Here is a 24,707-nt window from a genome sequence, read left to right as displayed (position 1 = left end):
GATGCTTGGCATTCAGGCCAAAGAGTTCAATCTTGGTTATATCAGATCAGAGAATCTTGTTTCTCATGGTCTGAGTCCTTTAGGTGCCTTTTGGCAAACTCCAAGCAGGCTGTCAGGCTGTAGAGCTCTGTCAGAGTGACCATCAGGTTCTTGGTCACCTCCCTGACCAAGACCCTTCTCCCTCGATTGCTCAGTTTGGCTGGGCGGCCAGCTCTAGGAAGAGTCTTGGTGGTTCCAAACTTCTTCTATTTAAGAATGATGGGGGGCCACTGTGTTCTTGGGGACCTTCAATGCTGCAGAATGTTTTTGGTACCCTTCCCCAGATCTGTGCCTCATCACAATCCTGTCTCGGGGGTCAACGGACAATTCCTTCGACCTCATGACTTGTTTTTTTCTCTGAGATGCACTGTCAACTGTGGGTCCTTATATAGACAGGTGTGTGCCTTTCAAAATCATGTCCAATCAATTGAATTTACCACAGGTGGAATCCAATCAAGTTGTAGAAACATCTCAAGGATGATCAACGGAAACAGGATGCACCTGAATACTTATGTAAATAAGGTATTTCTGTTTTTAATTTCATGAAATTTGCCTAAACCTGTTTTCGCATTGTCATTATGGGGTATTGTGTGTAGATTGATGAGTCAAGGGGTCTGAATACTTCCCGAAGGCACTGGTCTTGACCCCATCTCTTCACCTAATACAATATAACTGGAGTTTGTTGGTGTTGTATGCATATAGACACATTTAACATTTCAATTAAGTGTCATATCAAATTGATTCATCAGGTCTGCCCAGTAACAGCAGTAGTCTTTATATCTTGTCAAAACAAAAACATAAGCCCAAGATAAATGCTCTGAACTTTTGTCGTCATTCCGCTTTGTCAAACTGCTTCGTTATTTCAGTCATTTGAAACATTTCTCTGTGACTATTAGCATAGTTGGTTCAAAGGGAGATCAAAGGAACTGATTGCCAGTCTGATTATATTTGTAATTATTTGATACTCAATTAATGTAATAATTGATACTCTGCAGCAAGCTACATGTGATTATTACAGATTTGAAATGCACCCAATTATTTGCCTGTTGAAATGATCCGATGGGGTGTGAAGATGAAAGATTGTGTATCGGAGTCTTAATGACAGCAGTCCTTTGCACACAAGATTTCACTTTTGTGTGTGTGGGGGGGGGGGGGTAAACCCATGTGTTTGAATAGAGGCAGAATAAATATATTGAAGTTACTTACAAAAGAAAGCCAAATGCATTCTGTTTCATCCGCCTCTGCTATACAATGCATATTGAACAGGCACGCTCTCAAAGTGAAACTCTGGAAGTGCAGACTTGGAGAAAAAAAAAAAAAAGCCTGCTCCTCTCTCCTCAATCAAGTGGATTTTAAGTCAAAACACAATTTGCTATCTCCTCCACCCTAAGCAGTGGAAAATTACAGTGTGTGGCTGGTGAGACACTAGACGTGTAGAGGATGTGTTAATACTGCCATCTTGTGGTTCTAGTACTAATGGACACTGAAGGGTTTGTGTTCCAATTCTCTAGCCTCCTCCTGTGTGCATTCGCTCCCCCTTGTGGATTTCAAAAAAGGAATGGACTCAAAACGTGCCATGAAAAATGCTATGCTTTAAAATTTGTATTCATTACGTTATTTTTGACATTAATACATTTGATAATTCATATTAATACTATAACCTCTTTCAAAACTCTTTTATCAGGTTGGTCGTAATTCATCTTTGTTGGTGAAAATGTTAAATTTTTTGCAAGGCTGAGAAGAAAGAAAAAAATACAGGACTCATGCTAAACGTAATACTCAAGTCAGCTTTATTAACATGGTTTTCCTTTTTTTTAGTCAAGTGACCATCAGACCGAACTTAATAACAAAATGACTACCGGATCGTCTGAGGACATGATTTCTTGTCTCAGCGTAGTTTACATGTTCATTACAAAAACATAAAAGACCAAACTTTGACAGAAATGCAAATACTGTGCAGTAGAGTGGAGCTTGTAAAATTAAAACAACCTAGCATGTTGGGGAATAGACGTGGTACTTGGAACAATTTCAAACCTGAATGAAACCATTACCTTGGTTAATGCATTTAATTTTATGGGGTAATATCAATGTTTTACACAATTCCCAGAGCGATCTAACTAAAATACCAGGCCAAATAATACTTCTGCTTTAACTTAAAACCATTGGTCATTCAAAACTCGCAAAAGGTAACGACTAAATAATTCTCTGCGATTTGTCAACAAAACAATTTTTTTATCCTTCAGGATCCAGGAACGCAGCAGAACATGGTGAGCTGCTAGCCCACCCTGAGCGGAGGAGCTACCAAGACGACTCCGTCACCTCTCACAAACAACATGGGGATGTTCCTCTTCGTTGACTGAAAAATAGAAAACCACATGATGGAATTACGTTGCCGTCCTGAACCTTCTTTCAGCATTTCAGTGTTACATTCCTAGGGCTGTCTGAGCACCTCTTCGGGGATCCAGAAATCTTGGTAAGAGGAGCGCCAGCACACTACCAACTACAAAGACATGTATTTAAACAATGCAGAATTTAATGGAAATAGATTTGATCGTAACTTCGACTTGGTTCGGAGATCCGTGACAAACAAGAAACCCCATTCCTTTTCTAGGGGTAATGAGTGTAAATGTTTTTAGAAATACCTACAAATCACTTCTCCAGGGGGACATTTAACGACAGAAATAGACATTTCAGCCACAACAGCTATTCTTGGGTTAGATCTCAGACACACAGTTGACAATGAAGGGGAAAAAAGCAGAGGGTGGTTGCCCTATCACTGATAGGACAATCTATGCCCCCCCCCTACGGTGCATTTCCTCTCAGTAGGACAATCTACGGCCCCCCTACGGTGCATTTCCTCTCAGTTGGACAATCTATGGCCCCCCTACGGTGCATTTCCTCTCAGTAGGACAATCTACGGCCCCCCTACGGTGCATTTCCTCTCAGTTGGACAATCTACGGCCCCCCCTACGGTGCATTTCCTCTCAGTAGGACAATCTACGGCCCCCCCTACGGTGCATTTCCTCTCAGTAGGACAATCTATGGCCCCCCCTATGGTGCATTTCCTCTCAGTAGGACAATCTATGGCCCCCCCCTATGGTGCATTTCCTCTCAGTAGGACAATCTATGCCCCCCTACGGTGCATTTCCTCTCAGTAGGACAATCTATGGCCCCCCTACGGTGCATTTCCTCTCAGTAGGACAATCTATGGCCCCCCTACGGTGCATTTCCTCTCAGTAGGACAATCTATGGCCCCCCTACGGTGCATTTCCTCTCAGTAGGACAATCTACGGCCCCCCCTACGGTGCATTTCCTCTCAGTAGGACAATCTACGGCCCCCCTACGGTGCATTTCCTCTCAGTAGGACAATCTAGCGGCCCCCTATGGTGTAACTAGCCTGATTCAGCTTATCAACCAGATAATTATTAGAAGCAGGTGTGCTAGATTAGGTTGTAACCTCAGGAGGTAGCTCTCCAGGAACAGTTGAATACCAGAGTCTCTCAGAGGTTGGAGATAAAACCTACAGGAGGGTAGCTCTCCAGAACAGGGTTGGAGTTAAACCTACAGAGGTAGCTCTCCAGGACAGGTTATTAACCACAGGAGGTAGCTCTCCAGGAACAGTTAGTTAAAACCTACAGGAGTCTCGAAATATTAACCACAAGGGTTCTCTCCAGGAACAGGGTTGGAGTTAAAACCTACAGGAAGGCAGCTCTCCAGGAACAGGGTTGGAGAAACCTTCACTAAAGTCTGAGACTTTAGGCCAAGCCCTGGTGTAGCCGAAATTTCTGCAGTTAAAAAGGTGGCGGAAGCCCTTTTTCATACCTTATAAATTTCTTCATACGTCTCCTCATCAATCTCTACTGTTGTCACCGTCTCCTCAACATCTCCCAAGATCATGTTCAAGTGCTGATCGTAGGCCTGGAACAAAGATAAACCGCATTAGACTCAGGCAGGCCTATAGTTTGGCGAGACAAGATGATAAAGCTCAAAATTCAGGATGACAGCTATACACAACATTATAAACTAGGTGATTCGGGCCCTGAATGCTGATTTGCTGACAGCCGTGGTATATCACGGTATGACAAAACCTTTATTATTAATGATCTAATTACATTGGTAAGCATTTTATAATAGCAATAAGGCACCTCAGGGTTTTGTGATATATGGCCAATATACCATGGCCAATATACCACATCCCCTTGAGCCTTATTTCTTAGACTACATCCTTGTTCAAACATTTTGCAACATTACAAAAGCAACCAAGATGATCACACAACTACCTACGTTCAATCTGCCCCTGAGTTCTCGGTCGTTTCTCATCTTAACATATATCCTTTCATCCAAACTGAGCCTGATCAGATCCAGGGGCTCCTCCACTGTGTTGGTGGTCGTTTGCTGCAACACAAAGCACATGGGGAAAGAAGTTGTTCACACTAGATATTGGTTTCATGCTAAATAGTTGCCTAACTGGTATTAGAATCACTTATCAGGCATAGACTATAGATTTGAATACATTTAACGTTACAAGAACTCTGAGGGGGGGGGAATGCAACGTCATTGTATTTTAAGTAAACGTTCAACACCTAGCTCTGGTCCAGGGCGTTAGTGCGCTGGACTACATCTATTCAAACCCATTACCTTTGCCTGAATTTCTAAATATACCGTCTGGAACATGACAGTGTTTGATTCTGGAAATGGGACTCTACAGGCCGGAATGTTTAAAACATATTTACACGTACTCTGCCCATTGTCCATGGTGTTAATCCTTCAGATACTCAAATTTCTATTAAATATATACAGTATCCAAAGTCTCGTTTAGCCGAATTGTTACAGCACGTGCCTTTGGTCATGAGCAAAACATATTTGCCATAATCATAGACCCGCGTTTTGAAGTTGGGTTATCAATAGCGTTACTTTCCGATGGATATTTTTCTCAGATGTCGACCAACACGACGGACAATCGGCAGAGTAAGCTTCAATATAATTCTATTCAACATACGTGTCTAGTTAGCGAATTGACTAATATACAAGCTAGATTGATATAGCTGGCTGCTAATCACCATGCTAGCTAGCCACTGTTGCCTCCATATTAAAACCACCCATGTTTTTACAATGATGTTGGCTAGCTAGCTGGTTGCCGTAATCTACTGATACAAACCGGTGTACAAGTCTATTTCTCTACTCTAAATAAATGTTTTGCACAGAGAAAGATTGACAATAAAACGTTTCGCTAACGCCAACCTGTTCAACTTCATCCGCCATTTTTGAACAGTTTCCCAGAATTCCTTGTGGTGAAGGGTATGTTCGATTTGTTCTCAGTAGACTGCGATTTACATGAGATGCACATGCAGAGTACCAGCGTTGCGTACATTAAGTATCCTACAAATGTAAATAATGTTGACTTCATTAATGGCGATTAATAATTTATCATAACTTGTGTAGAATATTTACAACCTCAGCTCGACCCTGATAAACAATAAATAACAGTCAATCAATGCAAAAGCGCCCCGCATAACCACGCAGATGGATGCGTTCCAGAGAGTATCAGATTTGGGAGGTCGAAAGTTTATTGAACGTGCGATTTTCCCATCCTTTCATGTTATTAATAGCCTACTTTAGCTTTTGCCTTTGCCTTTTGTGTTATAGCCCGGTTGCGATATGTCGCGCATGTCCATATGATTTGTGTCATTAGGTGTTGTTTTCATCATTGCACGCGTGACTGAAACCGAGCTGCGATTTTTCCCGCATGTCCTCGCGACGCGGGATGTAGAATGCAGGGATTAGTCATGCAACCGCAGTAGACTACACACCTCATCATCCTTCTCACCGATACCATCATCATACGGCGCTGCTGATCATTTAAACAGGAGGGCAAGAGTGTCTGGGAATTATATATATTTTCTGTTATTTATTTTATGTTTGTGTGGTAGGCTATCCGAGGTGAATGAGTTCTCCGGTTGCGGTTCTTGCGGTGCTGGCCGCTTGCCTTTGCGGTGTGCCTCTCCCCGTGGCTTGTAGGGACCATCTAAATTACAGACCAATCATTGGTAAACCATTCGAGATCCATCTAGGGTGAATGGGTATGTATGTCTCTCAGAAACGCTCCTTATGTAACGTCTTGATCTGTTTTATTCTAGAATGTTCTGGGACCATATTGTACCAATGTCAGCATGTAACTGTCAATTTTATAGGAAGTGGAAATGGAGAACTCTCACTTCAGAATGACATCTTGACTGTAGATGATCGATTTTTGATATTTATTTTTAATTGTTAGATTTCATGTTTTTCATTGATCAACACGAATCCTCATGTAGCCATTGTATAGTTATAGACGTTTCAATATTTACATAGGGAGTTCCTTTTGTGTAGCCAAGTAGGCTGAATGGCATTCATTTATAAAGGTTTCTAGCAGCAAAGCAGGTTTTGTGAAAGTATGTTTTAAAGCAGTTTATATATGTAAATGCCCCAAAGGAATGTAGGGCTAAGCAACTAAATAGTCTCTTGAAATCACCTATAGATGTTGCCAATCATGACTGAGAGGACGGTTAAGGGAAACGATTAATCTGTGAGATGATGATGGTTCTATTAAACACACATCTTTACATTAACACCATCCCTCAGCTTTACAGCAAACCAAGTGGCTGGGGTTGCTGGTTTGGTATTTTTTCCAAGGAGTGGTCTTGTTAGTCTTGTCCAAGCGAAAACGGCCCATAGGGCAGGAGTCTATTTCCTGTTTCTGTAGTGTGAGGCAACTTGATGTACAACTACATCCCCTGGACAGGATGCTAGTCTTGTTGTTGTAATGTAATCTGTTGTTGTAATGTAAAGTGTATTGTAATGTAACATGTGTTGTAATGTGAAGTGTAAAATGTATTGTAATGTAAAATGTGTTGTAATGTGAAGTGTATTGTAATGTTGTCACGATTCTCTAAGACAGAACCCAGAAGCAGACCAGGACAAGGTGAGTAAAATGAAGGTGAGTATTTATTGGTAGTCTTGATGTGTAAATTGAATAATCCAGGAGACGGAGCGGCAGCGGAGGTGAGTTGATGAGAGTAAATGGGTTGATCCAATGAAGTCACTGAATCCACCGACGGCCAGGCAAGGGAGTTGAATGTTCCGGGAGAATGACTGTAGACGGAGTAAACGGGAGTGAGTAACCAGTAACAAGTACAAAACAACAAGACTAGCTCAGGAAACATGAGGCTGATACGCTGACACAACATACTGTTCGTTGCTAACGATCCGGCAGGGAATGGATGTCAGCTCAGGGTTTATGAAGAGGTGATGATCAGGACCAGGTGTGCAGATGGCTGATGAGATGCAGGTGCGGATAATCACTAGATCTCCCGCCTAGCTTCGTCGCCTGGCAACCAGACAGGGTGCGTTCAGGAACCTCAGACAAAAGACTCCAAAACAGAAAACAGTCAGCTCAGGCAGAAAACAGACTCAGGAAGTGGGATTCCTGACAAATGTGAAGTGTATTGTAATGTAAAATGTGGTGTAATGTAAAGTGTATTGTGATGTAAAATGTGATGTTGTAATGTGAAGTGTATTGTAATGTAAAATGTGATGTTGTAATGTAAAGTGTATTGTAATGTAAAATGTGATGTTGTAATGTAGTGTAATGTAAAGTGTATTGTAACGTAGAGTGTTTTGTTATTTCAGGGGTCCTGGCCCAGGAGAACATAGTGGGAGACCCTCATGCTCAGGGATCCTCCTACATCGCTGCTTCCTATGTAAAGTACCTGGAGAGTGCTGGAGCCAGAGTTGTCCCCATAAGGTATGTGTGACTGACGTGCTTTGAACCAAGGCCTCTTGAATGCCAGTGCATTATCCCAGATAAGTCAAAGCCTAGTGATTTTCTAGGAAATAAAGCACAATGAAAGGCTTTGTAATCCACCTCACAGTTTTTTTTTTCTCAGTATCTGTTGAGTGTCAAAAGTATGTTGGCTGATTGTAATCATTTACTTCCTTCATTCCTTCCTCTGATAGAATAAACAGAACTGATGAAGAGTATGAGAATATATTTAACTCAATAAATGGGTGAGTGAAATTATTGTTCACTTATTTATATAACCGTAATCAGATACCTTCGTGGGAATAATTAAAATGTGAAGGACTATAGGCTATTTGATTGGTTGATTGGTTGTTGTAGGCTGCTGTTACCAGGTGGGGGTGTAGATCTGCAGACTTCCCGGTTCAGTTGTCTGTCAAAGATCTTCTATGATCTGGCTATCAAGGTACTCCATACCCACCAAAATGATATTTGGTTTTTATCCTTCATTGACGATAAATGTATTGAATTGTTTTCAATAACTATAAAATGGTTTCAAAGAATTAATACATTGTTAAATGTCCAATATATGGTACCCACAGTTTACAACACGGACAGCGGGTTCCATTTTGCTCCCTACCTCTTCCCCTTGTTCCTAATGTTTCTATGTTTACAGATCTGAAGTGTCTGGTTAGGTGTTAGCAGTGTAGTGGTTCAGCTTCCACTATATTACTTCTACCTGTTGAGCAGTACTCCTGTTGTTTCATGCTCGTGTTTTGTCATTGTCTTCCAGACCAACGATGCGTCTGATTACTTCCCCATATGGGGCACGTGCCAAGGCCTCCAGCAGATGACAGTACTGTCCAGCAACAAGAGCCTTCTGACTCTGACAGAGACCAAGGCTGTGGCCCTGCCTCTCACATTCACCCCAGGTCAGAGACCACACTGGGTTTCTGCATTCTGTATGTGTATAGGCCTGTGTTTGTCTATGAATATTGATATTCAGTGGTGTAAAATACTTAAGTAAAAATACTTTAAAGTACTACTTAAGTAGGTTTTGGGGTATCTGTACTTTACTTTACTATTAATATTTTTTACTACTTTTACTTAATTCCTTAAGAAAATATTGTACTTTTTACTCCATACATTTTCCTTGACACCCAAAAGTACTCGTTACATTTTGAATGTTTAGCAGAGCAGAAAACAGAACAGAAAACAATTCAATTCACACACTTATCAACAGAACATCCCTACTGCCTCTGATCTGGCAGCCTCTCACTAAACACACATGCTTTGTTTGTAAATTATGTCTGAGTGTTGGAGTGTGCCCCTGGCCTTCTGGAAATAAATAAAACATTTAAAAAATGGTGCCATCTGGTTTGCTTAATATAAGGAATTTGAAATGATTTATACTTTTACTTTTGATACTTAACTATATTTTAAACCAAATACTTTTACTCAAGTAGAATTTTACTGGGTGACTTTTACTTTTACTTGAGTCATTTTCTATTACTGTATCTTTACTTTTACTCAAGTATGACAATTGGGTACTTTTCCCACCACTGTTCATATTGGACTTGTACACTGCACAGATCAAGTTTTCTCTCATTGGAGTTCAAGATTGTGTTCATTGGGCACCAAATAGTAAACAAAACTGACTGAAACCAGGAGGGACTACCTGGACCTTTTAAAGCATTTTGCATTGCGTTTTACATTGCCTGCCTAAATGATAAAGTCGTCTTGACCAAAATGAACTGATAATTGATCTTGCCAATGGATTTTCAGCCTTTATAGCTAGACTCTGCAGTTGAAACAATAACAAGGCATTCACCCCACCTCTGTTTTGTTAAAAAGCGGAGGAATGGGCCTGGATTTAACTAACCCCTTTCAAATGCATAGACAGAGCTATGGATGCAAGGACTGACCATCCATGATATCAAAATGATTGTTTTAACCATGTTTTGAGGCTATACAGTGTTTGTTTACATTGAAGTTGTTTACAAATATTGGAGCAAAAAAAGCTTATTTTGGTTTCTGATGGGGTTTCTGACAGTGGAACTAAGCTTTTATAAGGCATTTATAAGTTATATTCTACAAGAATCAATGGGTATATATCATTACTTTATAAGTCCAAAGATGTCGGTAGCAACTAAGGATTCTAGCTTAAGGTTTTCGTTATCTTAGTTTTGACACAGCTTCCATGAACAGCCAAGGCCTTTCCCAGAGACCTGCTCCTGTCTCTGTCAGAAGACAACATCACCACCAACTTCCACAGCTGGAGTCTATCGCTACAGGTACTGATGGACTGGCTGGCTGGCTGACTGATGGACTGGCTGGCTGACTACAGGTACTGATGGACTGGCTGGCTGGCTGACTGATGGACTGGCTGGCTGGCAGACTACAGGTACTGATGGACTGGATGGCTGGCTGACTACAGGTACTGATGGACTGGCTGACTGGCTGACTACAGGTACTGATGGACTGACTGATGGACTGACTGGCTGGCTGACTAACTACAGGTACTGACTGACTGCTTACTGACTTACTTACTGACTACAGGTTCAGGCTGACTGACTCACTGACGACTGACTTACTAACTAACGGTTCTGACTGACTGACTGGCTGGCTGACTGACTGACTGGCTGACTTACTAACTAACGGTTCTTACTGACTGACTGGCTGACTTACTAACGGTTCTGACTGACTGACTGACGGACTTACTAACTAACGGTTCTGACTGACTGACTGACTTACTAACTAACGGTTCTGACTGACTGACTGACTGACTAACGGTTCTTACTGACTGACGACTGACTGACTAACTAACGGTTCTTACTGACTGACTGACTAACTAACGGTTCTTACTGACTGACTGGCTGACTTACTAACGGTTCTTTCTGACTGACTGGCTGGCTGACTTACTAACTAACGGTTCTGACTGACTGACTAACTAACGGTTCTTACTGACTGACTGGCTGACTTACTAACTAACGGTTCTGACTGACTGGCTGACTTACTAACTAACGGTTCTTACTGGGTGACTTACTAACTAACGGTTCTTACTGACTGGCGACTGACTTACTGACTACAGGTTCTGACTGACTGACTGACTTACTAACTAACGGTTCTGACTGACTGACTGACTTACTAACTAACGGTTCTTACTGACTGGCTGGCTGACTGACTGACTGACTGACTGACTGACTTACTAACTAACAGTTCTGACTGACTGACTGACTTACTAACTAACGGTTCTGACTGACTGACTGACTTACTAACTAACGGTTCTGACTGACTGACTGACTGACTTACTAACTAACGGTTCTGACTGACTGACTGGCTGGCTGACTGACTGACTGACTTACTAACGGTTCTTACTGACTTGCTTTAGGGAAGGGAAGAAAAAAAGGCTAGAACAAGTAATACTATTTCTGAGAATTATAATAATTTTTCAAACCACTGCGACGTAATACCACCTGAACCCGCCCCTGTCTGAAGCTATCTGAAAACGCTTTTGAATGTCTGTGCATCAGAGTTACCAGAATATAGCTAATTCCATCCTCTTCTGTCCTCCCATGACCTAGACTAGAGCAAGGAACTTCCTTCTCAGCCTCACTATAGTGTAGCGCAGAAAGACATTCAATTATGTGTTCTATTCAATTATATCACTGTAACATTTTTGATTCCGGAACGTTACAAAAGAACTAATGAACGTCGTGATTCATGTCAGCAGAACTACAGCCGGAATGCCAAGCTGAAACATTTCTACAAGGTTCTGACCACCAACACAGACGGACGGAGAGAGTTCATTTCTACCATGGAAGGTACTGTACAGTGTCTGAACATGGCTAGAGAGACTTCATTTGGCCATCAAGTGAGAGTGTTGTAACCATGGGATACTTGCAGTGGCATGTGTGTAAAATGCATTCACCTCAGTGTATTGATTATCAAGACCCCAGGTCCTTGTTAGCCACACTGTAACCGGAGCCTCGAGGTTCTGTTGACAAGCTGAATGTTTTCATTGTTCTGCTCTCTTGTTGTAGGGAAGCCATTGTAGACTGTTCCAGTGGCTATACTGTAAAAAGAGCCTAGATTGTACATTTTCATCTGTTTCCTCTCTGGTAGCGAATCACTATCCGTTCTATGCTGTCCAGTGGCACCCTGAGAAGAGTCCCTTTGAGTGGGTAGATAAGCCAGGTATGGTCCACTCTGCTGCCTCCGTCAGAGCATCCTTCTACACAGCACACTTCTTTGTCTCCGAGGGTGAGTTATTTTAGTCCACTTTTCTTTAACCAGGCAAATCAGTTAAGAACAAATTCTTATTTGCACCGCTGGCCTGGTGAGTGACTGTAGATTAGATATTGGACTGTACAACGCTGGCCTGGTGAGTGACTGTAGATTAGATATTGGACTGTACAACGATGACCTTTACATGACCTGTACATGACCTGTAGATGACCTGTCATCCTACAGTCATACGTTGTCAGAGAAGCAAAATGATATGTTAACCCAACATGACACTAACCCTACATTACACATGACACTAGCTCTACATTACACATGACACTAGCTCTACATTACACATGACACTAACCCTACATTACACATGACACTAACCCTACATTACACATGACACTAGCTCTACATTACACATGACACTAACCCTACATTACACATGACACTAACCCTACATTACACATGACACTAACCCTACATTACACATGACACTAACCCTACATTACACATGACACTAGCTCTACATTACACATGACACTAACCCTACATTACACATGACACTAACCCTACATTACACATGACACTAACCCTACATTAGACATGACACTAACCCTACATTACACATGACACTAACCCTACATTACACATGACACTAACCCTACATTACACATGACACTAACCCTACATTACACATGACACTAACCCTACATTACACATGACACTAACCCTACATTACACATGACACTAACCCTACATTACACATGACACTAACCCTACATTACACATGACACTAGCTCTACATTACACATGACACTAGCCCTACATTACACATGACACTAACCCTACATTACACATGACACTAACCCTACATTACACATGACACTAACCCTACATTACACATGACACTAGCCCTTCATTACACATGACACTAACCCTACAGTAGACATGACACTAACCCTACAGTAGACATGACACTAACCCTACAGTAGACATGACACTAACCCTACAGTAGACATGACACTAGCCCTACATTACACATGACACTAGCCCTACATTACACATGACACTAGCCCTACATTACACATGACACTAGCCCTTCATTACACATGACACTAACCCTACATTACACATGACACTAACCCTACATTACACATGACACTAGCCCCGCGTTAGACGAGACACTAGCCCCGCGTTAGACGAGACACTAGCCCCGCGTTAGACGAGACACTAGCCCCGCGTTAGACGTGACACTAGCCCCGCGTTAGACGTGACACTAGCCCCGCGTTAGACGAGACACTAGCCCCGCGTTAGACGAGACACTAGCCCCGCGTTAGACGAGACACTAGCCCCGCGTTAGACGAGACACTAGCCCCGCGTTAGACGAGACACTAGCCCCGCGTTAGACGAGACACTAGCCCCGCGTTAGACGTGACACTAGCCCCGCGTCAGACGTGACACTAGCCTGGTCCCATATGGTTGTGCTTTAAATCAACCAACTCCTTCTTTGACTATTATTGTAATGCCAGAGTATGGTGGCTACAGCACATACAGTAGGCCCACAGATCTGGGAGCATGCTAGCATTAAACACAGTTAGCTAACATCTTTTATTAATCTTCTCATCCTCCTGTTCACAGCCATGAAGAATCATCACAAGTTCTCTTCAGCCAGTGAGGAGGAGAGAGCTCTCATCTACAACTATTCTCCTGTCTTCACAGGTCTAGATGGTATATTCCTGCAAAAGTATTACTTTGATTAGATTTACAATTGATTCTAGTCTATGTACCTTTGCTATTATAAAAGATTGTATGGACTTTCTGTGAAATTTACATTTGTATTTGAGCTCTGATTGTAGCTGTAAAAACTATTGTTGGAATCAATGGTTATTGCAGTTGATGCAAGTTGTTGCTTTTTTATTATATAATTGTAAAAAGGTTAGCCTTTTTGATGTGATTTCAAGTCTTGAGAACTTTGTGTTGTTGAAAAAAAAAACTGTTTGTTTAAATGTACTAACATTGGATGTTATGATGCAGTGTTTTATTAACGGGAAAATATGTCAATTCTACCATCTTCCATGTAAGAACCATTACAACAACATGACTGGAACATCTGAAAATAGAACGAAACTGCCTGCACACAAATCTGTATGAAATAAATAAAAAATCTGCATAGAAAAGTCTTGGCCTAAAGGTTTTTTCAGTCCGCCTATTAGAGGTCGACCGATTATGATTTTTCAGCGCTGATACCGATTATTGGAGGGCCAAAAAAAGCCGATACCGATTAATCGGCTCATTTGTTTCAATCATTTATATTTATTTGTAATAATGACAATTACAACAATACTGAATGAACACTTATTTTAACTTAATATAATACATAAATAAAATCAATTTAGCCTCAAATAAATAATGAAACATTCAATTTGGTTTAAATAATGCAAAAACAAAGTGTTGGAGAAGAAAGTAAAAGTGCAATATGTGCCATGTAAGAAAGCTAACGTTTAAGTTCCTTGCTCAGAACATGAGAACATATGAAAGTTGGTGGTTCCTTTTAACATGAGTCTTCAATATTCCCAGGTAAGAAGTTTTAGGTTGTAGTTATTATAGGAATTATAGGACTATTTCTCTCTATACGATTTGTATTTCATATACCTTTGACTATTGGATGTTCTTATAGGCACTTTACTATTGCCAGTATAACAGTATAGCTTCCGTCCCTCTCCTCGCTCCTACCTGGGCTCAAATCAGGAACACATCGACAACAGCCACCCTCGAAGCAGCGTTACCCATTCAGAGCAAGGGGAACAACTACTCCAAGTCTCAGAGCGAGTGACGTTTGAAACGCTATTAGCGCGCACCCCGCTAACTAGCTAGCCATATCACATCGGTTACACCAGCCTAATCTCAGGAGTTGATAGGCTTGAAGTCATAAACAACGCAATGCTTGAAGCATTGCGAAGAGCTGCTGGCAAAACGCATGAAAGTGCTGTTTGAATGAATGCTTACGAGCCTGCTGCTCAGTCAGGCTGCTCTATCAAATCATATAATGAATTATAACATATTAACACACAGAAATACGAGCCTTAGGTCATTAATATGGTCGAATCCGGAAACTATAATCTCGAAAACAAAACGTTTATTCTTTCAGTGAAATACGGAACCATTACGTATTTTATCTAATAAGTCTAAATATTCCTGTAACATTGAAGGTTGTGCAATGTAATGTCATAATTAAGTAAAATTCTGGCAAATGAGTTCGCAACGAGCCAGGCGGCGCACTGTTGCATATACCCTGACTCTGCGTGCAATGAACGCAAGAGAAGTGACACAATTTCACCTGGTTAATATTGACTGCTAACCTGGATTTCTTTTAGCTAAATATTCAGGTTTAAAAATATATACTTCTGTGTATTGATTTTAAGAAAGGCATTGATGTTTATGGTTAGGTACAGTCGTGCAACGATTGTGCTTTTTTCGCAAATGCGCTTTTGTTAAATCATCCCCCATTTGGCGAAGTTGGCTGTCTTTGTTAGGAAGAAATAGTCTTCACACAGTTCGCAACGAGCCAGGCGGCCCAAACTGCTGCATCTACCCTGACTCTGTTGCAAGAGAAGTGACACAATTTTCCTAGTTAAAAGAAATTCATGTTAGCAGGCAATATTAACTAAATATGCAGGTTTAAAAATATATACTTGTGTATTGATTTTAAGAAAGGCATTGATGTTTATGGTTAGGTACACGTTGGAGCAACGACAGTCCCTTTCCCGAATGCGCACAGCATCGATTATATGCAACGCAGGACATGCTAGATAAACTAGTAATATCATCAACCATGTGTAGTTAACTAGTGATTATGATTGATTGATTGTTTTTTATAAGATAAGTTTAATGCTAGCTAGCAACTTACCTTGGCTTCTTACTGCATTTGCGTAACAGGCAGGCTCCTCGTGGAGTGCAATGTAAGGCGGTTAGAGGGTTGGACTGGTTAGAGGGTTGGACTAGTTAAGCGTAAGGATTGAATCCCGAGCTGACAAGGTTAAAATCTGTCGTTCTGCCCCTGAACAAGGCAGTTAACCCACCGTTCCTAGGCCGTCATTGAAAATAAGAATGTGTTCTTAACTGACTTGCCGAGTTAAATAAAGGTGTAAAAAAACAAAACAAAACAAAGAAAATTGGCCAAATCGGTGTCTAAATCGGTGCAAAAAAATACAAAAATAATAATCGGCCAAATCGGTGTCCAAAAATACCGATGTCCGATTTTTATGAAAACTTGAAATCGGCCCTAATTAATCGGCCATTCCGATTAATCGGTCGACCTCTACCGCCTATCTCCAATAATTTCCGGAATGTTAAAACGTTTTTGAGTGTAAACTTAAACAACTTAAACCAGATCTAAAGTATGTAAGAAAGATAACAGACTAATATATTTTTCAATAAGATCATCTTTAAGAACTTAACAATCACCACAATAACAGCCAGGGAGATTTTAAAATTCCCAAATTGATGCATTCAGGAGTATTTTTGTTATGGCATAGGGCCCCCATTGATTTTGTTATCATTTTTTGAGTCACTCAGATAGCACAAGCCATGTCAAACTGTTTTAAAACTGCAACATTTTATCTCCGCTACATGGCAAAATGTGAAGAATTTGCTTTAAAACACCCACCACCTAAGCCCCATTTGGATCCAGAAAAAACTCTGGAAATACATTGATAGCACATTTTAGTGCTCCCACAATAGTGTCTTTTATTGTTTACTCACCCATGTGTCAAACTAATGCTGCTATTTTTATTGACTTGGCCAAAGCTTTTGATACGGTAGACCATTCCATTCTTGTGGGCCGGCTAAGGAGTATTGGTGTCTCTGAGGGGTCTATGGCCTGGTTTGCTAACTACCTCTCTCAAAGAGTGCAGTGTAAAAAGTCTGAAAAACTGCTGTCTCAGCCACTACCTGTCACCAAGGGAGTACCCCAAGGCTCAATCCTAGGCCCCACACTCTTCTCAATTTACATCAACAACATAGCTCAGGCAGTAGGAAGCTCTCATCCATTTATATGCAGATGATACAGTCTTATACTCAGCTGGCCCCTCCCCGGATTTTGTGTTAAATGCTCTACAACAAAGCTTTCTTAGTGTCCAACAAGCTTTCTCTACCCTTAACCTTGTTCTGAACACCTCCAAAACAAAGGTCATGTGGTTTGGTAAGAAGAATGCCCCTCTTCCCACAGGTGTTATTACTACCTCTGAGGGTTTAGAGCTTGAGGTACTGTAGTCACCTCATACAAGCACTTGGGAGTATGGCTAGATGGTACGCTGTCCTTCTCTCAGCACATATCAAAGCTGCAGGCTAAAGTTAAATCTAAACTTGGTTTCCTCTATTGTAATCGCTCCTCTTTCACCCCAGCTGCCAAACTAACCCTGATTCAGATGACCATCCTACCCATGCTAGATTACGGAGACATAATTTATAGATCGGCAGGTAAGGGTGCTCTCGAGCGGCTAGATGTTCTTTACCATTCGGCCATCAGATTTGCCACCAATGCTCCTTATAGGACACATCACTGCACTCTATACTCCTCTGTTAACTGGTCATCTCTGTATACCCATCGACCCACTGGTTGACGCTTATTTATAAAACCCTCTTAGGCCTTACTCCCCCCTATCTGAGATACCTACTGCAGCCCTCATCCTCCACATACAACACCTGTTCTACCAGTCACATTCTGTTAAAGGTCCCCAAAGCACACACATCCCTGGGTTGCACGTCTTGTCAGTTCGCTGCAGCTAGTGACTGGAACGAGCTGCAACAAACACTCAAACTGGACAGTTTTATCTCAATCTCTTCATTAAAAGACTCAATCGTGGACACTCTTACCGACAGTTTTGGCTGCTTTGCGTGATGTATTGTTGTCTCTACCTTGCCCTTTGTGCTGTTGTCTGTGCCCAATAATGTTTGTACCATGTTTTGTGCTGCTACCATGTTGTTGTCATGTTGTGTTGCTACCATGCTGTGTTGTCATGTGTTGCTGCCTGCTATGTTGTTGTCTTAGGTCTCTCTTTATGTAGTGTTGTCTCTCTTGTCATGATGTGTGTTTTGTTCAAATTTTTATATACGACAAGTCAGTTAAGAACACATTCTTATTTACATTGACGGCCTACCAAAAGGCAAAAGGCCTCCTGCGGGGAAGGGGGCGGGGATAAAAATATATGTATATATTTTTTTATCCCCGCCCCCCTTCCCCGCAGGAGGCCTTTTGCCTTTTGGTAGGCCGTCATTGTAAATAAGAATGTGTTCTTAACTGACTTGTCTGGTTAAATAAAGGTTAAATAAATAAATAATAAATAAAATCAGCAAACAAAACCTTGTTGACATTGTTTCTTATCATCTATTGGGCCAATCAGCTGACATTGTCAAGCCATCTTCAACCAATGAGCTGACATCATCAAGCCATCATCAACCAATCAGCTGACATCGTCAAGCCATCAAGCAGTCAGCTGACATCATCAAGCCATCACTAACAACTCAGATGGTGTGTTCAAGCCATGCCAAAAAGTCATGAATATTCAGATTCAAGAACACATGCTTCCAGAACGGGGAGTTTACTTTTATAGTATACACTAGATGGTGCTATTGTAGCATTTTACAATATCACAAAGGCTGTAAGCAGTCCTACCAAAGGAACATTTCCCAAACGTTTATTTTCTATATATTACATGATACATAAATCCAAAACAGTGAAAGATTAATGAAAACTAATATGAGTTTAAAAAAACAAAATTTCGCACAAAAAGTTGTGGGGAAAAACTAGAAATCATGTTCATTTATAAATCAAAATAACAAATCTTCTAATCTCGTCTCCAGCCATCTCCCTTTCTTTCTGTCGTAGCAATGGAGCCTGGGGACAAGGTCAGTACACTTCTAATAGAAATAACACACACAAAACTTGATGACACTCAAAGATGCGATATTACTTCATCAATAACATCGACATTTTAACGACACTGAGCCACACTTATCGCAGTGTAGCTTTCAAGTGGATAGAGACAACACTGCACGAGCAATACATCGGAGCAGCCCACATAGACCTACTGCTGATTTCTCAGACCAATGCTATGTATTGGCCATTGAGAGGTTTTGAAGCCTTCGGGACGCCATGCTGGTACTCCCCAGTAAGAGCAGTCCTCCACAGGAATGAATGGAATTCTACAGTATTTCAATTAAATGTTCAAGGACAAAATTACATTTTAAAGTAATTTTTGTTGTTGTAGTGGGGACAGTAACATTAGTAATCTCTAAATAGTATGTTTTTATATATATATATATATATATATATATATATATATATATATATATATATATATATATATATATGTTTAGCTCACATAATATAATTTATAACGAATGTAGACATTAATAAATGGATTTATATAGCTTCACAAAAAATGTTTTACAATGGAGGAGTACCAAGATGGCTGCTCATTGGCGTCATTACAATGGAGGAGGAGTACCAAGATGGAGGCACGGAGGCTTCAACACAGCGCCCCCTATCAGTCATTTAGTGTATATATAAATAATTGGTTCTCCTATTCTCTGAACTTTCCTCTGTCGTGTTCATTAGGGAACGCAACGGAAAATGTTTTAAAACATCCTGCAACGGAATATGAAAATGTGTGTTTCTTATTGGACAAGTCAAGTAGTCCCTCCCTGATTCAGTCAGTTTTCTTCCGTTTGATGCCTAATGAACACAACCCTGGCGAGGTCAACCCTCCAATACAGAATTTAAAACACATAGTGGCTATCTGCTTGTTTAGTCATGCGAAATACAACAAACGAGGAGGGGACAGCATTAGTTTAGTAGCCTATCCCTACAATATACTATTTTTGGAAGCTAACACCCCCCCCCCACACACACACACAAAACAGTTTTAGCTTGTGTTACTGATTTAAGCATTTCAAATACTTATAGGCCAAGCACAGTGTAGGCTATGGGCGATGTGTGCCAGCATGCCTGCTTGGTGATATTGTTCCCTTTCTGTAAAATAAGCTGACCTCAAGCTGACTGTGCACTAAAAACATATCCCACCATTTTGAAGCAGTGGCAATACTGTCAGGCAGAGAAGATATATAGTTCACATTTAAATGACAGAATGTCATTAACGCCACAGAAGAAATTATAGCAGCATGACTTCAAATTACATTCATATTTACAGGCCTTCACTTCTAGTTAATAGCCCAAAACAATATTAGCTGTGCTTATAATCAGATAATTCAGTGTGATATATATAACTATAACTGAAAGCATTTTAAATACTGCCAGCCTCCCTCTGTTGTTTGGCAGTCTGGTTGCCAGATGTGCTTGTGCTTTAGCCAACCCCTTGTTTGTTACCATGCCACAGCAGCCAGAGATCAGTTTACTAAAGCAATCAGATCCGGCAACCAAACTAGTTATTTTGTTGACTTATTCTTGATTGTAAGGAGGCTGGGAGTAATGGATGCCTCCAAATTATTGTGTGATTTCGAACTAAGATCAGTGTGAACTGACCAGATGCAGAGCAGCCATTCCAACTTTACATAATACAGAATAGCTAGCATATAGCGTTTAAGTCTGCATTCAACATGTTAAATACAATATCCTAACTTCAACAGTTCCACTACGAACATTCATACTCATAACAGAGGGATATCTCCTCTATTCATTCAGATTGGATATTCTAACATTCAATGTTTCAACATTCTGAAAAGTCCCTGTAGCTGTACAGTGTTTAGTAATAGATGTGAATCATGCTTAGTTGACAAAAAAGCAGAGTAGATGATCAAGTCCATATCATATAATCATATAATCATAGTCAATAGATAAAACATCTAAGTAGCTTAAAGAAGTTGTTTCTTCTGATTAATTTACTTTGTGTGTGTGTTTCTAATTTGACAGCCGATGCATTCACAAGTTTCACAACACTGATGTTTTTTTTGCTTCTTCATCATGAGTTCTCTTTCTAGCCTAGTCCGACTCCCAGATCTGTTTGTGCCGTCTTTACCAAGCCAAATGTGACAATGACTATAAGAAGTCGGCAAGACAGCACAAACAGATCTGGATCCAGGCTACCTTTTTTCCATCCTCCTTCACTCTTCTTCTTCTCTTTACTAAAGGTGTGTGTCCTCTTCCATATTATCCTCTTCCTTCCCTCCAGGTTTGTTGACCAGGACCTGCCAGCCACTGCTCCCTCCCTCCCCCCCGGCCATCCCCCCAGACCCGGTCCCAGCCGTCAGTCCGTTAGCATGATGGTAATGGTGGTGTTTCTTCTCCTGCATCTCTGGCTGCCCTCCGTCACTCGTCACGTCCAGGGTGGGGTTGTCATGGCAGCCGTTCTCCACAAAATGGAGCTCCTCACCTCGAGTCTTCGGAGAGACCAGGAGAAAAAAAAAAATGTTTTAATAACATCAATAATATAAAATGACTTAAACATGAACAAACTGGAATGCAAGTCTTTTGTTGCATTGGTAAAACTAGTCAAATGAAATCCAAATCTAATCAAAGTTTATTGGTCGAGTACACAGTTTAACAGATGTTATAGCGGTGCAGCGAAATCCTCGTTATGTTAATAGCTCCTAACAGTGCATTCAAATGTCACACAAGTACACAAATAATCCAAAACTAGAAACGAGAAATCAAGAATGTCAGAAGGAATATCCAATTAACAAACCAAATAACACTGTCAGTAATCCAAATACAATGTATGAGTATGTACACCAACAATATGTACTAAGAATGATATGTACAGCAGGAAATATATTACAGTGAACTATATAAATACGTGGTGTATTTAAATAGTGTAACAAAATGCCACGTACATTAGTAGATATATTAGAATAAACTATGTGAATAATCCACTATATGAATACACACAGTGTGAAAAACTGTATAAAATAAATGGAAAGTGTTTAATGTCTCTACATGTATACAGTACGTGAGACAGGAGCGGAGCGTTGGCTGTGCAAGTGGGTTTGGGAGTTTGTGAGTTTGTATGTGTGTGTGTGTGTGTGTGTGTGTGTGCGTGCGTGCGTGCGTGCGTGCGTGCGTGTGTGTGTGTGTGTAGTATACAGCATGCACAACACACCAATAACTCCTCTACAATGCATTTGTTCCTAACAAAACAATGACTAGCACTTTCCAAGTCATCAAGCTGGTCTTACCCTAGTCTCTAGCTTAGGCAGTCATCAAGCTGGTCTTACCCTAGTCTCTAGCTTAGGCAGTTACCAAGCTGGTCTTACCCTAGTCTCTAGCTTAGGCAGTTATCAAGCTGGTCTTATCCTAGTCTCTAGCTTAGGCAGTTATCAAGCTGGTCTTACCCTAGTCTCTAGCTTAGGCAGTTATCAAGCTGGTCTTACCCTAGTCTCTAGTTTAGGCAGTTATCAAGCTGGTCTTATCCTAGTCTCTAGCTTAGGCAGTCATCAAGCTGGTCTTACCCTAGTCTCTAGCTTAGGCAGTCATCAAGCTGGTCTTACCCTAGTCTCTAGCTTAGGCAGTCATCAAGCTGGTCTTACCCTAGTCTCTAGCTTAGGCAGTCAACAAGCTGGTCTTACCCTAGTCTCTAGCTTAGGCAGTTACCAAGCTGGTCTTACCCTAGTCTCTAGCTTAGGCAGTTATCAAGCTGGTCTTATCCTAGTCTCTAGCTTAGGCAGTTATCAAGCTGGTCTTACCCTAGTCTCTAGCTTAGGCAGTTATCAAGCTGGTCTTACCCTAGTCTCTAGCTTAGGCAGTCATCAAGCTGGTCTTACCCTAGTCTTCAGTTTAGGCAGTCATCAAGCTGGTCTTATCCTAGTCTTCATCTTAGGCAGTTATCAAGCTGGTCTTACCCTAGTCTCTAGCTTAGGCAGTTATCAAGCTGGTCTTATCCTAGTCTTCAGCTTAGGCAGTTATCAAGCTGGTCTTATCCTAGTCTTCAGTTTAGGCAGTTATCAAGCTGGTCTTATCCTAGTCTTCTGTTTAGGCAGTTATCAAGCTGGTCTTATCCTAGTCTCTAGCTTAGGCAGTTATCAAGCTGGTCTTATCCTAGTCTTCTGTTTAGGCAGTTATCAAGCTGGTCTTACCCTAGTCTTCATCTTAGGCAGTTACCAAGCTGGTCTTACCCTAGTCTTCAGCTTAGGCAGTTATCAAGCTGGTCTTACCCTAGTCTTCATCTTAGGCAGTTACCAAGCTGGTCTTACCCTAGTCTTCAGCTTAGGCAGTTATCAAGCTGGTCTTACCCTAGTCTTCATCTTAGGCAGTTACCAAGCTGGTCTTACCCTAGTCTTCATCTTAGGCAGTTACCAAGCTGGTCTTACCCTAGTCTTCATCTTAGGCAGTTACCAAGCTGGTCTTACCCTAGTCTTCAGCTTAGGCAGTTATCAAGCTGGTCTTACCCTAGTCTTCTGTTTAGGCAGTTATCAAGCTGGTCTTCCCTATAGTCTTCAGCTTAGGCAGTTATCAAGCTGGTCTTCCCTATAGTATTCAGCTTTGGCAGTTACCAAGGTGGTCTTACCCTAGTCTTCATCTTAGGCAGTTATCAAGCTGGTCTTACCCTAGTCTCTAGCTTAGGCAGTTATCAAGCTGGTCTTACCCTAGTCTTCAGTTTAGGCAGTTATCAAGCTGGTCTTATCCTAGTCTTCTGTTTAGGCAGTTATCAAGCTGGTCTTATCCTAGTCTCTAGCTTAGGCAGTTATCAAGCTGGTCTTATCCTAGTCTTCTGTTTAGGCAGTTATCAAGCTGGTCTTACCCTAGTCTTCATCTTAGGCAGTTACCAAGCTGGTCTTACCCTAGTCTTCAGCTTAGGCAGTTATCAAGCTGGTCTTACCCTAGTCTTCATCTTAGGCAGTTACCAAGCTGGTCTTACCCTAGTCTTCAGCTTAGGCAGTTATCAAGCTGGTCTTACCCTAGTCTTCATCTTAGGCAGTTACCAAGCTGGTCTTACCCTAGTCTTCATCTTAGGCAGTTACCAAGCTGGTCTTACCCTAGTCTTCATCTTAGGCAGTTACCAAGCTGGTCTTACCCTAGTCTTCAGCTTAGGCAGTTATCAAGCTGGTCTTACCCTAGTCTTCTGTTTAGGCAGTTATCAAGCTGGTCTTCCCTATAGTCTTCAGCTTAGGCAGTTATCAAGCTGGTCTTCCCTATAGTATTCAGCTTTGGCAGTTACCAAGCTGGTCTTACCCTAGTCTTCATCTTAGGCAGTTATCAAGCTGGTCTTACCCTAGTCTCTAGCTTAGGCAGTTATCAAGCTGGTCTTACCCTAGTCTTCTGTTTAGGCAGTTATCAAGCTGGTCTTATCCTAGTCTTCATCTTAGGCAGTTATCAAGCTGGTCTTACCCTAGTCTCTAGCTTAGGCAGTTATCAAGCTGGTCTTACCCTAGTCTTCAGTTTAGGCAGTTATCAAGCTGGTCTTACCCTAGTCTTCAGTTTAGGCAGTTATCAAGCTGACACGGCCCGCTACCAAAACCTGCAGGCTCTCCTTCACCGCATCCAACATGAGTAAAACATTTAAATGTGTTAACCCTCGCAAGGCTGCCGGCCCAGACGGCATCCCTAACCGCGTCCTTAGAGCACGTGCAGACCAGCTGGCTGGTGTGATTACGCACATATTCAATCAATCCCTATCCCAGTCTGCTCTTCCCACAAGCTTCAAGA

General features: G+C 41.3%; 3 protein-coding genes across 8 annotated transcripts in view; 1 reads left to right on the top strand and 2 right to left on the bottom strand.

Moving 5' to 3' along the window:
• Positions 1-1,807: 1,807 nt before the first annotated feature.
• On the bottom strand, positions 1,808-5,325 carry lsm3 (LSM3 homolog, U6 small nuclear RNA and mRNA degradation associated). The gene is given in 4 exon segments (NM_001146369.2): positions 1,808-2,395; positions 3,862-3,957; positions 4,324-4,434; positions 5,281-5,325. Coding segments are annotated over 4 exon segments (309 nt in total). The 5' UTR covers positions 5,302-5,325; the 3' UTR covers positions 1,808-2,314.
• A 318-nt stretch (positions 5,326-5,643) lies between these two features.
• LOC106583721 (gamma-glutamyl hydrolase) lies at positions 5,644-13,809 on the top strand. 2 transcript variants are annotated; one of them, XM_045705452.1, is made up of 9 exons: positions 5,644-6,086; positions 7,708-7,822; positions 8,035-8,085; positions 8,198-8,282; positions 8,610-8,778; positions 10,025-10,110; positions 11,550-11,640; positions 11,942-12,079; positions 13,688-13,809. In XM_045705452.1, the coding sequence occupies exons 1-9, from the start codon at positions 5,984-5,986 to the stop codon at positions 13,807-13,809; spliced, it is 960 nt and encodes a 319-aa protein (XP_045561408.1). In that variant the 5' UTR covers positions 5,644-5,983. The 2 variants fall into 2 exon arrangements, 1 of the variants encoding a protein (XP_045561408.1); XR_006761345.1 differs by lacking the exons at positions 5,644-6,086; positions 8,198-8,282; positions 10,025-10,110; ... (1 more) ...; positions 11,942-12,079; positions 13,688-13,809 and having other exon boundaries at positions 7,162-7,822; positions 8,610-8,878.
• A 4,919-nt stretch (positions 13,810-18,728) lies between these two features.
• The window catches only part of LOC106583720 (podocalyxin-like protein 2), a 33,081-nt gene continuing 27,102 nt past the window's right edge, over positions 18,729-24,707 (bottom strand). For all 5 annotated transcript variants that reach the window (XM_014168253.2, XM_014168252.2, XM_014168250.2 and 2 more), the window contains one exon: positions 18,729-21,445. In XM_014168253.2, the coding sequence (XP_014023728.1) occupies positions 21,191-21,445 (255 nt within the window). In that variant the 3' untranslated portion in view covers positions 18,729-21,190. The remainder of the gene's footprint in view (positions 21,446-24,707) is intronic.

This window comes from Salmo salar, chromosome ssa22, assembly GCF_905237065.1.
Source record: "Salmo salar chromosome ssa22, Ssal_v3.1, whole genome shotgun sequence".
Taxonomy (NCBI): Eukaryota; Metazoa; Chordata; class Actinopteri; order Salmoniformes; family Salmonidae; genus Salmo; species Salmo salar.
Note: the sequence above shows the minus strand (reverse complement) of the source record. Positions and strands in the feature narration are given on the sequence as shown.